At 43.1% G+C, this 16367-nt stretch overlaps 1 protein-coding gene across 1 annotated transcript in view; it reads right to left on the bottom strand.

The window, feature by feature from the left end:
• The window catches only part of PTPRN2 (protein tyrosine phosphatase receptor type N2), a 938219-nt gene that overhangs the window by 697631 nt on the left and 224221 nt on the right, over positions 1-16367 (bottom strand). Inside the window, exon 3 of the mRNA XM_075922745.1 lies at positions 10320-10433. Within this exon, the coding sequence (XP_075778860.1) occupies positions 10320-10433 (114 nt within the window). The remainder of the gene's footprint in view (positions 1-10319; positions 10434-16367) is intronic.

The following is a 16367-nucleotide window of genomic DNA, read 5'->3' as shown; positions in this document are numbered from 1 at the left end:
CACCAAAATGATGCAAGTAACTGGAGGCTGTAAATCACAAATGCTGCTCTTAAGTGATGGCCATGTAGCTGTTACCAAGTGGAGAATTCATGGTTAGGAAAGAGTTCCCATGGGAAACATCGTCCAGAAGCTACAGTTGCTCTTACAAGGTGTTTGTAAGATTTGGACCACTGCAAACTAGTGGTCCAAATCAATAAAACATTAGGCACAAGCTGAAGTCCATCATTATTCAGCAAAGCATTTAGGCACGTGCTTAATTTTAAGCATGTAATGAAGACTCATTCTTTAATAAAACTTCAACCTATGCTTAAAGTTAAGTATGTTCTAAAGTGCTTTCCTGAATATGGATGAACTACTGAAAGAAGGCCTAGATGGAACAAAATTTCTCAAGCTGAAAAACAACAAACAGATTACATACAGTAAACAGCAAATGTTGCTGGGAACTGTAAGTGGTGACCAAGGACAGGAGGGCTTGTCCATTTAAAAAGGGGGGAAATATTGAAGGTAGGGGAATATGGGGATAGAGGGAGACTGATGGGACATGTAGTTCAAAAGAAGTCATACGGTACAGACATGTTATGACAGCCTAATCTTTACATAACAGGAGCTGCTTGGGCTCAGTGGGTAAGAGGAGCTAGAAGAAGAAACATCTGACAGGAGAAACCTGGAAGGACTGGGAGGCTTAGAATTGTGAGGCCTGTTAGGAAGTGTCACAAATAGGAGTAAAACAAAGATTTAGTGAGAGTCCACATGGTAATTCAGCTTAGGAACTTTGGATTGGAGTCAGGTTTTCCTATGCCTCAGCTCTGCTTGGGGAAGGCAAGCTATTAGCCAGCAGGCAGCAACTGCTGAGTCCAATGAGTGACTAAAGAAAAGGTGCAATCACAAAACTAATGCCCAAAACTGCAGTGAGGCAGCAGATGTGCAATACAGTGAAGGGAGCTAACTATTACAGGGAGAGATGGGCATTCATACCTTTGTTCAAATGTGAAAACAGGAGTTTGTGCAAAGAACCGACATTCCCCATGAAGGTTTGCAAAGAGGATATAAAAAGAGGAATGTGTATGACTGAATCAAACATTTGAATGAATGTTTTTGAACTTTTTCTGTACTATTATACTATCTAATCCCCTTTGAGATGCTGAATATAACAGAGCAGCTGGTTCCCTGCTAATGGAATCTGTTAATAAATTCAATACAAAGGTTTGAGTCACAATACCATGTGTCTGTTAATATAAAGTATTATTTGAAATGAACATACAAGTGTAATACCCTAACTTGCAAGGGCTGAGGCCCCATCAGGGCATCTGAAACTGCTGTGCAGGACAGCTGAGATCCTTTCACTCACTTTTATTAATTAAGAAAAAATTATTTCAAATATATAAACAGGTCATAAAAACACTGGATAAAAAGAAGTGGGGGTGTGGTTTTATCAGCACAGTCAAGCATTTATTACACTGCAGTCCAAGCCGGGAACGTCTAATACAAACTACAATACCATGGAATAAAAATCTCCTTCAACCATTCCACCCATCTACCATTTATAACTTGTGTATCCCCCTGATTGCTCACGGTGGCACTCTGACCCCCTCTAATCTGGAAACTAGATAAGCCAGCTGCAGACTGATAAACCTGCTACAGTCTTGGCTAAGATAGGGATGTCACTGTCAACCCCTGAGTAGATTGGCATTACAACTGGTGGCAGGAAGTGTGTAAGATGTAAGGCTGTAATAAGGATGAGGAATAGCCTGGGCCAGTAATGGGCAACCTAGGCTAGTGAGTGGGCCACAAGTGTCCCTCCTTCACTTCAGTGAGACACAAGATCAGTGATCCCCAACGCGGTGCCCGCGGGCACCATGGCACCTGCCAGGGCATTCGTGTGTGCCCGCCGACAACCTGGGCCGGCCCCACCCCCGGCGCACAGGAGGTGCTGGCCCCAGGCGCGTGACACGCACCGGCGCTGGGTGCGCGGCGCTCAGGCGGCCCCAGCCCCGGGGCACATGCGGGCACTCGGGCACGCGGTGCTCGAGCGGCGCCGGTGCCAGCCCCAGGTGCATGGCTCGGGTGGCAGCACCGGCCCCGAGCCCACAGCACAAGGCGCTCAGGCGGCCCCAGCCCCGGCCCTAGGGCACACGCCGGCGCTGGGTGCAAGGGCATCCCAGTCCCCTGGCGTGCCCCCGGACACGTGGCCCCGCCCCTGGGCGCCCGGCGCGTGAGTGGCCCCACCTCCCGGGCGCCCAGGAGCCTCTAAAGGTTGGGGACCACTGCACAAGATTATCATAACCGAGACAGTCTCCTGCAATAAGAGAGTTTTGCTAACTTCACTTGTATACTTAGAATTTGTGGTATGTGCCACCTGAACTGTAGCAGCATTTTGACTGGATGCAGAGGGAGCACCTCACTTTGCTTGCCCTTGGTTTATATGTGTCTCACTTTAGTAAAAATGGTATAAAAAAATCTATGTGGATGAACCAGAAGAATTGGGCAACCCTATGCATGAGCAACAGTAAACAAAATGTCTCACAGGCCACACTGAGAACCCCAATGGACCACATATAGTCCTTGGACAACAGGCTGCCCACCATTGACCTAGTCTGTCACTCCTAAAAGATCAATAAAGGTGGGCAAATACCATTTCAGTTGGTTTCACAGAAACAGTAGAAACTTGATGCAGAGCTTGAACCCTGGGGGCATGCACCTCTTTCCCACTCTTCCTTGGGTAATGAAATATTACAAGGTCATCTAAACAATGCATCAGTATCCAAATTCTTGCTCTCTTGGTGGTACTTTATGCTGAGGTTGTAAGTGGACAATGCCACTAACCACCAGTGACCAGAAGCATCCAGGGTAGCTGATGTTAAAATGTACATTAAAGGATTATTATCTGTCTGAAGCTCAACCCTTGCCTTGTACAGCTAATCATGCAGCTTGCCTACTATAGCCCATTTTAAATCCAGAAAGTCAAGTTTATGCACAGAGTCGGTTTTTTTCAGTAGGTGGCAAGTGTCAGTTTATGAAAGCAACAGGCCTCCATCCCTCAAGGTGTTCTTAATATAACACCCATCCTAAGCTGCCCAGGCTGGCATTCACATTCAAAACAGAAAGCTTTTGATGACTGGCAAATGCCAAGACAGGAGCCAAGAGAGGAGCTTTGGAGAGGCATACTTTAATTTTCCAAAAGGCCTCTTAACACTGATCATTCCATCATTTCCCAAATGGTGCAGAAGGACGGAAATAGGTTTTATCAGTTGATCCAGGCTTAGCTCTTGATCCATTCCTGCAAGGTGGTGGCAGCGCTGTCAACAGAATTGCTGGGCATCTGGGCAAGGTGCAGTAGTCAGCTCCAGGACAATGGAAGGGGTGTGGCCTCAGGCAGAAGAAATTAGTCTGGGAACTAGTCTCCTCCAGCCAGCTCTTCAGTGATACCCAGACTGTATTTCCCAGGACTTTGGTGATGATTTAAAGGGCCTGGGCCTCTGCTAATATAGCCCAGCCTCTGTGATTACCACTTCATACACCCGAGGAAGTGGTTTTTACCCACAAAAGCTTATGCCCAAATAAATCTGTTAGCTTTTAAAGTGCCACAAAACTCCTCGTTGTGTTTGCAGCTACAGACTAATATGACTACCCTTCTGAGACAAGAACTAGGGGTCACCAAAAAAATTAAAAAGGCAGCAGGTTCAAAAGAAACAAAAGGAAATATTTTGTTACGCAATGCATTCTTTGCCAGAAGATGTTGTAAGGGCCAAGATCATCTGATGATTATGTGTTCTGTTCTCCCTTGAAGTACCAGTTTGCTCCTTTGCTGGGCTTTTCAGAACTTTCTAGAATTCTTTCTGATTTGGATGAGCTTGCAGGTGACTCTCCATAAATCCTTTTTCATTTCACAATCTTCTTTTGTGTGCCCATGTCCACACACTTGTAGCAGAAGATATCACTTCTATCAATAATTTCGACTGACCCTCTCAAACTATGGATGGTAACACCAGCCAGTGCATCCATCACAGGGTCTCAGGGGTGCAACCTTTCAATCTAGGGGATCTGCCAGCTTCCCCACTATAATATTCAGCCAGAGTAGCTGATTCACTTGCTCAGTTAGACTCAGCAGGAACATCTTGAGGTCAGTTATTTCATCACGAGGAGCAGCAGAAGTGAGATTACATACAGAAGTCACCAGCAGTTGATCAGCTTCCCGAGCAGCCAGTCAATTCTCCTCTTCCCTGATATGCCATAGCAGACTGTAGAAGGAGGGAAGGTTCTAGGGGGAAATCAGAAAGCTGCAGAAGTTTAGGGCTATTAAATTGCCAGAATAAGTACCCTACAGTATTTGCTCTGTCATTCCCTGAGCCAAGCGGAAACCAAATATCGCTTTCTTTGCTATTAGTATATATGGTAGCTTGTCTAAACAGCATGAAAGATTTTTCCCTTCTTGATATGTGGACTGGAAGCACAGCTACACCTCTTTCCCACTCTGAGTAGTCCCATACATTAATCTAGAACATTTAGATATGCCATCGTACCAGCAACGGATTGCTTATGCATAATGATCTGATGACATCTCCTAAAACTCTCAGCTAGTTGTAGCCTTTTGATGTTATCTGTATATTGCCATTCCTCCAGCATCTGGGTAGCTTAGTCATTTAAGATCCAAAGTCATACTCTCCAACATGAGTAGGTTCTATGCCAGAGAAGAACTTCCAAGCCAAACCCACAAACAAATGGATCAGAAACAATCACTCATTTGTTCCGCAAAAAACAAAAACCAACCAACCAACCAAAAAAAAAAACCAAACCAACAAAACAAAAAAGTCAAACCCATTCTTTATAGTGGGGGTTGGTAACTTTTCAGAAGTGGTGTGCCAGGGTTTAACTCATTCATTTCTATTTACGGATCTATGTGCTATTGATACTTTTTAAAGTCAATTATAGTCCTATTTACATTTTAGCAGCTTTGTTAATCCTTCTTGGTAGTCTAAAGTGTGTGTTGCATCCTCCTTCACACACACCCCGCACCCCTCCCCCCCGGTCCCCTTACGCACACACTGGCAGGGCAGCTGCGCTGGGACTCGCAGGCCCCCGGGAACAGCACTGGGGCAAGAAAGGGCTGGAGGATAGAGTCACTTCCCTGCCCAGCCCAGCCCAGCTCTTTGCCCAGGTCTCGCCCCTCACCTGCAGGCTGTGGCTCCACGGCTGGGACAGGCAGAGCAAGGAGCTGCTGCACCTTATCCCAAGCCCTGGCACCCCACGGAGGAGGCATCAGTGTGTGACCGGCAGTGCCACCCCGATCTGTGGAGCAACCCCAGACCCTGCCCCCTCCAGGAGCAGGAGGCAGAGCCTGTAGCGGGGGAAGGGATGTTAACCCCTTCGCTCCTGGGAACCGCACGCCCAGGCCAGCAAGGGCAGCCCCAGGTACATGGAGCCCAGCACAGGGTCATGCTGCCTGCTCCGCTTGCACAGCCCCTGTGCTATGCTGCGTGGTGGCCACAAGACTTGAGCCACAGTTTGGGCTTCCCCGGGGGGAGGGAGGAGGCTGCACTCAACCCGCGGACCACCTGGGAAGCATCTGCATGCCACTCAAAATCATCTTGCGTGCCACTTATGGCACATGTGCCATATGTTGCTGATCCCTGTTTTATAGGCTCTGTAAGAGAAGTAAAATGGATGCACAGTGTCAGTAACTATGTTGTATGAAAGCTCAACTGTCTGGGAACACGCTGCCTTGGTGCATTCAGAGATTTAATTTTTCTTGACTATCAGGACAGGATGTTTTGCTCTGCATGAGGCAGTGTCCTGATCAAGCAGCTTCCTGAATGGACCTTTTTTTCCTTTTCTGATAACACATGTTGCTGTAGCAGCTGCAGATCCACAGTGGTTTAATAACATCTCTTCATTATTAATCTCTTAGAATCACTGATCAGAAACTGCTTTAGAAAACAAATGCAATTCCCTTCCAGCATAGTGAATAAAAGAAATGCCATTACCCTTTTTTATTATTGCTTTCAATATGTTTTCTAGTGACATGTTTACTCTAATATTTGGATTTTAATTGAGTTTGACCAAGTGCTTCCATATTGCCTTGCACACTTCTGATAAATTCACTTGTTCATTTGGGATTAATTGACCTTCATACTTTCCCAGAATCTAGGAAAGTACTGGGCATGAGTGATCTCTTTGTGTCTCATTTCATTGACTGTCTGATGAAACTGTTTCGACAAAAAGAAAAATGAACACGTATTTAAAGTTCTGCTAACACTGCAATGGCAAAGAAATTCAGGCATTTTAATGAATAACAACACACACATGCAAAAATTCAGGGGATTATTTACAATATAATATCTTGTGCATTCATTGGGATTCCTCTTCAGGCTTGAACATGTTCTCTTGGACAAGCTCAGCTTCTGTGCCTAACAATTCAGCCCATTTCCTCAGTAGGTCCAGAGCAGATTTAAAATCCTCTGAAACTAGAGAATTGAGTAACTGAACAAGGACGATGACAGATTAACTGAGATTGGTAGGTCCTCTTGTGGTACAGATTACTCCTGTGGTAGTCTTGCAGTATTGTTTGCTTACAGAGGCCACTATTGGTACGAACCTGCAATGTAGGTGGCTCTGGCAGCACAAAGTAAAACGATCTGTCAATGTTCCCCTTAAGCATACTGGTGACTGAGATTCCAAAGTGTGTAAAGTATAGACAGGGAGATGGGTCAATGGCCAGCTGTACCAAGTACTTGAGGAGGCCTAGTAATGTTCCATATCCTTCTTTAAAGAGCAGAAGTACTTCTTTGATCTGGAATGACTTCAGTCATGTTATGGATCCTCTTTTGGGTAAGCCCTAGAGAGGAAGATCAACCCCTCTTTCTCAGAGAACAGTCTGCCTCCAGGGTTCTGTCAGAGACTACTTCATCATCCGTAGCAACGTGAGTGTCTTGGGCGATCCGAAGGTCCTGATGCGGAAGCAGATATCATCACCTGCTCTGTGAAATGCTATTTGAGATACAAATCTCTGGAAATCTGCATCCTTTTCTTGAAAGAACAGCAGATATGATACCTCTCTTTAATGTGGCCCTTGCTGAGACACAAAAGACAATGCACGGGGGTGGATGTCACTATTTAAAATACATACCCCAGATGATGGCCACTGATTAATGCAGGCAAGAGCATGCCACTGGAGCCTCATACCAAAACTAACTAAAATAAATATAACAGTAAGGAAACTGGATACTAAGTTCTAACTCCTCAACTATTAAGTAAGAAAAAATGGCAGGAATCAATTTTGATGGCTGTATAGACAAAAATCCCCAACATCAACCACACACAGAGCATATTTAGTGAGAGGGAATGGAGGATGATGCCTATATATAGGATCTGGAAGGGTCAAAAGGAGGCACAGAGCATATGAATTGCCCCAAGAGGTGCTGCTACAGAAAGCTGTCCAGTTCTGGCATATCAGATGGGCACACTTCTGAGTGGGACACACATGAACAGTCACTCACAGGAGGATAAGAAATGTTTTACCTCCTCATGCATCATAGAAGAACCAGAGGCACAAGCAGATTATTATTACACAAATTTCAGCGACCGTGAAAAGGGCTTTTTCACCACCCACAGCCTAGTTGATAAACTTTTCAGAAAATCTTCACAATGAGCAGTGCCAGAGTCTTGACAAGGATAGTATGAGGGAAGATGTGGAATTGCAGTACTGTGATGTGCTTTGCAGCAAACCTCTGACAGTTGACATAGACAGAAATACTCTCAGTGTGCAAAAAGTCATGAAAATTGTACCCTTGTGAATTTAATTCAACAAAGTCAAGAGCCTTTATTAAGGAGATTAACATCAACAGTATGACTCATCCAACTTTCTACTGTACGCTTTGCTAGTTTTCTGTAACTAAAGATGGCAGAATGTATTATTTGTGCTACATTCTACTTTGATTGTATCTGAATGTCCAACCTTTCCTTTTGCTTTGATCACAAACATCACTTGAAAGTGATCAACACCACCAAAAATAAAGAAAAATTAGGATGGCTAGCCTAATTAGCAATAAGGAAATAGAGCTGGGCATCCTACTAGAGGAGGAAAATGAGGAAGTTACTACCACTGACAGAACATAAAAACCAGGAAAAACAAAACTACAATCCATTGTAAAAATTAAGACCTAAGGTATTAGAAAACCACTCAAGATAATGAGCAACAAAAACATCCTTAATTGGCAATGTGGCTGATGCAGTGATAACAGGAATTTTACCCATCCTGAAATGAATTATAATTCAAGTGTTGTACCATCTTTCAGGTAAAAGCTCTGCAATATGGTCCTATGCCAGTGACAAAAGGGGCAGTTTGATCCTGTCTTTTTCATGGTAGATCTAGCCTCAGCTGAAGCGGATCTAGTTAGTAGTGCTGCTGAAGGACAAGGAAAAATTAGAAATTAGAACTGCTCATGGAGTGATATTATGGAGCAAGTTAAGACCTTCCCTGATTATTTCAAGGCCATCTGTGTGGCCTTGAATAAGCAAGTTTCCTTTGTGTCTGTTTTGAATGAAAGAGACACAATGTTCTGCAGAGTGCACAGGAAAGCAGTGTTAATCATGCAAATGATCATCATTACAACTGACATTAGTGAGTTAAAAATATGGACCTTGATAGCTACAGTAGAAAACAGACTTCCCACTAAGCCTCATTAGGAGAATAATGGATTGGGTAAACATGGATAAAACTCACCTGGCAAAATTGTCACAATAGTGGACACACTTTAAATATTTCTATCAATTGAAGAGTTTTAATTGGTTCTGTTGGCCCAGTTCTTTGTGCACAATGAATATGCCAGTATTTGCCAAGGATGGGGAGAATATGGAAGAAATATGACGAATATTAAATGTGTGTACTCTACATAGCTGTTGTAGATATTTTTAAGTTGCTGTGGTACCTAGGGCCAAGAATATTACATAAGGGAGTTCAAATTGATTTGGGGGCAAGTGGGCAGATGAACATCTCTATGTGTGTTCCTGAATCCATTTTACTAGTAAAATACCCTAAACAAAATGGAAGGCACAGGCACATGTGGTTCATAGAAGGAATATAGCCTTCCTTTGGAAACTTCACCAAAACCACTGCTCATATGCATTGGCTCAGGGGTGTTCTGTTTAAATAAGATCTACAGGATCAAGCCTGAAACATACTGACTTAAAATTTCTGTACCACACAATACCAAACCCCACAGGAAATAACGACAATACTTTTGCTTCTATACCACTGGCTATTGCTCTTCTGCCCCCAGCCCATCAATGAGGGTGGGAGCAAAGGAGGCAATTGCCCTGGGGCATGGATATTCAAAAGGGCCCAGAGTTTCCAGCCACCGCTACTACTGTAGTGCAGGCCTGCACAACTCAGAAATCGGAAAGGGCCATATCACTCTAAAGAAAACAGCTGCGGGCTACAAGTAGGGTTGCCAGATGCTCTCCCAAAAAATACCGAACACGCGGGCTAAAACCACACGTTGGGCATATAAAAAAACCCCCGCACCACCCGGCTTCAGCACGCAATCACAGATTTTGTTGAAAGCTCAAGATTTTGTTGAATAAATTCACACACAAGGGAAAGACTCACAGTCACACACAAAGAGAAGAAATATCTCATGGTGCAAAATTTGTTCCCTCTGATACAAGTTATAATATCGACCCGCCCCGCACTCCAACAGCATCGACCCCCCCGTGATGCACGAGGAGCGCGGTGTTCTGACAGCGGTCTGCACCATGCAAGCAGCCGCCCAGCCGAGCGGCATGCAGGGGGGCCACATCCTGGGATGGGAGCTAGAAGCAGGGGCGGGGCCGCACACAGGTGTAGGGAGGAGCCAGAGCATGCGTGCGTCCCTGACGTCAGGGGAAGAGGCGCCGGCACAAGAGAGCGCCACATTCAAAAGAGGAGTAGAGGAGAGTGGAAGAGAGGAGGGAGGAAATATTATTTCCGAAAGTCGTCACGGGCCGCACAGTGAGCCCCTTCAGGCCGCACGCGGCCCCGTGGGCCATATGTTGTGCAGGTCTGCTGTAGTGGTTGCAGCCAGAGCTCCAGCCCTTTAAATTGCCACTGCCGCCCTCGGCAGTACACTCTGGGCAGCGCTAAGGACTGGTGGGGAGAATGGCAATGACCAGGTGGCGCTAAGGGCTGGCTGCCCCCACCTCTGCCCCTTTCACCTGAGGCTCTGCCACTTCTGGGAGCATGGAGCCAGACTCCTCCCCACCTTGTCCAGGAGCCCAGCAATTTTGTCAGCCCCCTGTCTCTCCACACATTTCTTGGGTCCACTCTCATTCAATTTTTACTATACCTCTTTGTGAAAGCTTCTCTAAGATGATCCTTAGGTGCTGAAGAATGGGGGGTGAAATTTCGTATTTATATACGTCTATCACCGGAACCCGCTGACATCTCCCAAACACTCCATCTGCAGAAAAAAAGGCAAAAGGGTAAAGAAAAAAAATAGTTCTGATTTTCTGAAAAGAAAAAAAAACACATGAAGAGATGTGCCCTTGCAATACGTCCTAATTATATACCAAGGAACCTTTAGAACACAGTTTTAAAAAGTCATCAAAGGACTAGTGGAATTTTGAAGTAGTCAGGAAGTAGTGCATTTTCTATCAGAATAAATAATCCTGGAAGAGGGGGGAGGGAGGATCTATTGTATATCATAAAATTATAAGATTGCGCTTTTTAAAAAATAAAGTAATTTCAGACTCGTGGCTTCTAACTCTTTTGATGTAAGGCTTCTTTTCTGACAACTGTGTATTTGTGGGGAAATGAATTTTCCGTCTCATACTTTCCAGATGAAATGAAAAGCACCCAGAAAATATAAATATTAATTTTCAAGAATGATGAGGATTTGTTGAAATATTTTTAATGTAAGAACTGTTCGTTAGGCATTGGTAAATGCATGCTGAATTCATAATGCCCAGCAAAGGCTCATTTCAAGTAGTATCCTCTAATGAATGCAGTAAAAGAAAACTGCTCACAGAACAATGATATATTAATGGAGCCTAATTTATTTAGCTCCATTCCATTTGTCTAAAATGATAGACTCTTCTCATCAATGTCTTTTCAAATCACACCTTTCTAATTAATTTAGGTCCTAATTAGTCTTTATTTAGAGAATTGTTCATTTTGAGACAAGCTTTCTGTGTATGTGTGGGAGGGAGGGGGAAGTTCAAAACCTTCAAATTACCTTTCTCTCTTTCATATAAAGGACTAATTCAGAGTGTAGGTGCTTCACATACACTCTGACCATCTGCAGCTTTAGGTTTCTGAGAAAAAAGTGGTTTCATTTATTGTTCAGTACAGTTTTACTTTACATACTGATCCAAAGGAAGCCATTCAGACGCAACACATTTAATTAGCAGAATATTCTACACAGTGCTGGTTTTAACTCAATAATTACTGCACATCTGATATCACATTTATGTTTAAAAAAGAACAGCTTCATCTGATTAGCAGAAAACAACATCAAGTATTAATTTGCAAGCATCCATTCATTTCTATGGAATGTTGCAGAGCCAAAACAATGGAAAGAGAACAACTGGCCCAGTTGCTCACAAAAGATGAATAATGCTCATATAATGTTCTAGAAAACAAGCACGTATGTGGCATAGAAGAAATAACATAGTATTAGCCTTCATTATTCTATGTAAATAACTAACAGAAATTAACTGATATTTATTTTCCAGTGTCCTTTTCAGCCCCCTCCAACCTTAAAATGCCAAATAAGATTAACCCACATTAAAAATTCTCTGCTTAGTCCAATTTTTATTTTTGAAAACTATTTTAAACTATAATTTCAATAGGAAGGCATGTAAACAGTTGTGAAATCTGCAACTCACTTTGAAATCCTGATGCAGTTTGAAACATGCACAATAACAAACTTTTTTTAATTGAGAATTATACATTTATAGTGTATACATCAAGAACAAATAATGATCTGATTCATCAAGGATCTTAACATGTGCTCTACTTTAAAAATATGGATAGTTTCATTAAAGTCAACAGGATTCTTCACATGGTGCAGGTTAGCATGTACTTAAATACCTTGTTGAGCTGTGTCATAAAATCTTAAGTGGCTACAAATAAGTACAAAATCAAAATGGTTTAAAATTTAAAACCCCCACATTAAACAGTACCAAGAAAATATAGTATTGAGACTATTTTATTCTGTTATTTTTAAATTAATCTGAATAAAAAAAATTAATCCATATTTAGAATCTAAAACATATTTCGTATTTAATTCTAATTGCAACATTTTTACATACTATCTGAAGTGTACATCTAGACTGCGGTGTTGTTTCAAGATATGTCCATTATCCCAAAATAGCATTTTCTGCATCTTTACAGCACACCCATTATTTCAAAATGCAATCAAAACAACGGGAGTGCTATTCTGACATCCCAGTAAACCTTGTTCCACGAGGATTAAGGGACTTGTCGGAATAGCAGTCCATTTTGAAATAAGCTCGAAATAAGCTACACAATTTGCGTAGCTCAAATTGCCTGAAAGTCATTACCTGAAATGCTATTTCTTCTGCAAGTTCTAAAGTTTAAAAGTGGATTAATTGATACACTTATCTTTTTCTAAAAACTTATACTTGGGCTGGCAACTTTCATGCAAAATCTTCAGCCTGATGCCATCAGAAACAATGAAAATAGTCAAATTTGAAAAATAAGAATTAAAGGCCAAAATCTAATCTAAGTTATATTCCAAGAACAAAAATGAAGTTATAGGAACTGGATAGGTAAGATATCTGCTAATTATTTGGTCCTTACACTTGAAATGCTTACATAATATGAATTAAAGGGGTACCACTGGCTACCATTGTAACCAGAAATTCCATTACCATAGTAGAAGACAGATGGGAAGATAATGACATGCTACTAACTTTAGCTGATTAATGGCATCTCTAAACTGTAAAGGTCCCTCTGTAGCCTGGCACACCTATTTTTGTGGCATTATGATCTTTACCTATTACTGCCAGTTACATTGGTCCATAAGCACCTTTTCAGATCAATTGTATCTACTTGCTTCCAGGGGTTGTAATAAGTTGTTCTATTGTGTTAGTAAGAGCTCCCTCTAGTGTGTCATTATTATTCCATTTGTATAATAAATACTAAATTGTGGTGAAGAATGGGAAACTATGTGAAGTGATGCAAACAAATGCAAACAAAATGGGAAAGACTTTCAGAGTTAAATCGTAAGGGAAATGTTTATATATGATGGGTGATGTTGAAAGCATGAATTATGATTTAATAAATACAGAGTCAAAACAAAACATTGTAGGCTTATAACACCTTTGCGAATGTGCTTATGAAAAATGTTCCTAAAACGCATAACCCAAGAAATAATGGCAACTTGGAAAAAATATCTAGTCCAGATACTTAACAGAATGGGAAAACACTAAGGGTATGTCTACACTACAGCACTAATTCGAACTAACGCATCCAGACTAAAAAACTAGTTCGAATTAGCGTTTTGCTAATTCGAACTAGCATGTCCACACAGAGTGGACCCTGAACCGGGGTTAAGGATGGCCGGAAGCAGTGCCGGCACGGCATCAGATGAGGACTTAGAGCGTGGAGCTGCTGTCTCAGGCTAGCCGAGGGCTGTGCTTAAAGGGACCCGACCTCCACCCCGGACAGACAATTCTCAGGGGTGCCCCGCTTGCAAAGCAGTCCTGGCTTGGATTGCCCGGAGTACCCACACTGGGCACATCACAGCACTTGGCCATCAGACTGGCTGCACTTGCCGCAGGCTGCCATCTGGGAAGAGGGGGCAATTGGGGGGTTGCAGGAGAGCTTCCACCCCCAGAAGCCCGCAGAGCCAGCCCAGTCCTCCCCATCGGGGGCTCGTACCCCATTCCTCCCTCACCTCCTTCCACTTACCCTTCCCTAGCCCCCCTTCCTGATGTACAAAATAATGGACAATTGTGTTCAAAAATAGAATCTCTCTTTATTGAACAAAACTGGGGGAGACTGGGAAAAGGAGGTGGGAGAGGGGAAGGGAGAGGCTGGGAGAGGGGAGGGCAACTACAATGATGAGGGGTTTGGAACAGATCCCATATGAAGAGAAGCTAAAGAGACTGGGACATTTCAGCTTAGAAAAGAGTAGACTGAGGGGGATATGATAGAGGTATATAAAATCATGAGTGGTGTGGAGAGGGTGCATACAGAAAAGTTCTTCATTAGTTCCCATAATAGAAGGACTAAAGGACAGTAAATGAAATGAATGGGTAGCAGGCTTAAAACTAATAAAGAAAGTTCTTCTTCACACAGCGCATAGTCAACCTGTGGAACTCCTTGCCACAGAAGGCTGTGAAGGCTAGAACTATAACAGAGTTTAAAGAGAAGTTAGATAAATTCATGGAGGTTAGGTCCATGGAGTCCTATTATCCAGGGGGTAGGAAAGGTGTCCCTGGCCTCTGTTTGTGGAAGGCTGGAGATGGATGGCACGAGACAAATCGCTTGGTCATTGTCTTCAACCATCCCCTCCGGGGTACCTGGTGTTGACCGCTGTCAGCAGACAGGCTACTGGGCTAGATGGACCTTTGGTCTGACCCAGGACAGCCATTGTAAGCACAGGGCTCAGGGTCGGGGGTCTCAGTGGACCCCCTTGATTTTCATGCACACCTGCTCCTGGGTGGCCAGGCTGGCAGCTCTCCTGCCCTAGACGGCCACTTTCCTGTGCCTAGTGCGGAGGTCGTGGACGAGGTCCACGATGTCCACACTAGACCAGGCGGGTGCCCACCTCTTGCGGTCCCAGGCAAGCTCCCGGGAGCTGCCAGCCTGGTCCCGGGAAGAGGAGGAGGGCTGGGGGGGCATCGGGTGGCTGGCTCGAGCCGTGCCAGGTGCAGGGTCTGTTGGCTGGGTGCTGGCAGGCTTGCACCTGGCATGGGCATCGTAGCCTTCCCGTGCCCCTTTAAGGGGTCCGGGGCCGGGAGGGGGGCATACGAGTTTCTCTGGTGTTGGCCAGAGTGGCCACTAGGGAAAGCTGGGGAGGGCTAGCCTCCCACTAGTTCGAATTAAGGGGCTACACACCCCTTAATTCGAACTAGTAAGTTCGAACTGGGTTTAGTCCTCGTAGAATGAGGTTTACCTAGTTCGAACTAAGCGCTCCATTAGTTCGAATTAAGTTCGAACTAGCGGAGCGCTAGTGTAGCGCCTATCAAAGTTAATTCGAACTAACATTCATTAGTTTGAATTAACTTTGTAGTGTAGACATACCCTAAGACACCAGATTAACATAAGCATATGGTTATCATTAAAATGCTATAATTTGTCAAGCTCTGCCACTACAGTATCCCTTTTTATTGTAGTTTCTCCCAGTATCAGGATCTGTGTTAAATACACGTCACATGTTGATTTAAGGTGACTTCTACTTTTGCTTCCAGAGGAATGACTCCATTCAAATAGGCAGAGAGATGCTTTCTATTGGTTGTGAAAAATTTCACTAGGAATTGAACATAAGCTCTTGAAAGCCATTGTTTAAAAGCCATAGACTAAGACCACCCTTAGAACACATAGACTGATGCTGAGATCACAAAAGTACCAAATTAACATAAGGCATGCATCAGGTAGGATCTTTGTTATGGCTGATGCACTATATAAAATACATTTTTAGAACACAGAATAGCATGGACTATGATATACGAGCAAGGTTTACTGTACACATACCAATCTCTACTGATAAAATATGGAAGGTGACACATGAAACTGAGCATGACAAACTACAAGTCCTCTAGGGATATCTCTGGTGATGCAATTCTTTCAGAAAAATGGAGATTCCATTTACCACTGAGAAAAAAAGTGCTATGTTGCATTCACAAGGGCTTTGTAGATACTGAATTATGTGAAAGGGCTAGAAAATTCAGAACTTGTGATATAGTTTTATAATGTTAGTTGTGTTAAAATATTCCTATCACAATACACTAAACAATCATCATCACATTCTCACCAAATACCAAAAAAGCTTTTGGCAAAATCTACTGAGTGACCTTATTCACCTCAAAAGCAAATCTATTTAGTGGCAGCTGACTCATTTAGTTTATTTTAGGCAAAGTCTCCTAAAATATATCCTGAGTGAAATAATGACTAACCGTCTTAATTTTTACTTCACAAAATGGAAGCAATTCTTGATTAAGTGTTTTCAAATGATTAACTGCTATATTCTCATGTAAAGTTCAAAGCTATGTAGAGCATTCAAGTTCTGAGCTTGTTGCACTGAGCCTAAAGTAACCAAGGTAAAATGAACTAGCAAAAAAAACTGTTCAAACTAGCTAAAATGTACTAAAAAATGTAGAGAAATATGTCCCAAGATGCTAGCCTGAAATCATTCTCCGGTTAC

This window comes from Pelodiscus sinensis, chromosome 2, assembly GCF_049634645.1.
Source record: "Pelodiscus sinensis isolate JC-2024 chromosome 2, ASM4963464v1, whole genome shotgun sequence".
Taxonomy (NCBI): domain Eukaryota; kingdom Metazoa; phylum Chordata; order Testudines; family Trionychidae; genus Pelodiscus; species Pelodiscus sinensis.
The sequence above is the reverse complement of the archived record's forward strand: the minus strand, read 5'-3'. Positions and strand labels throughout refer to the sequence as shown.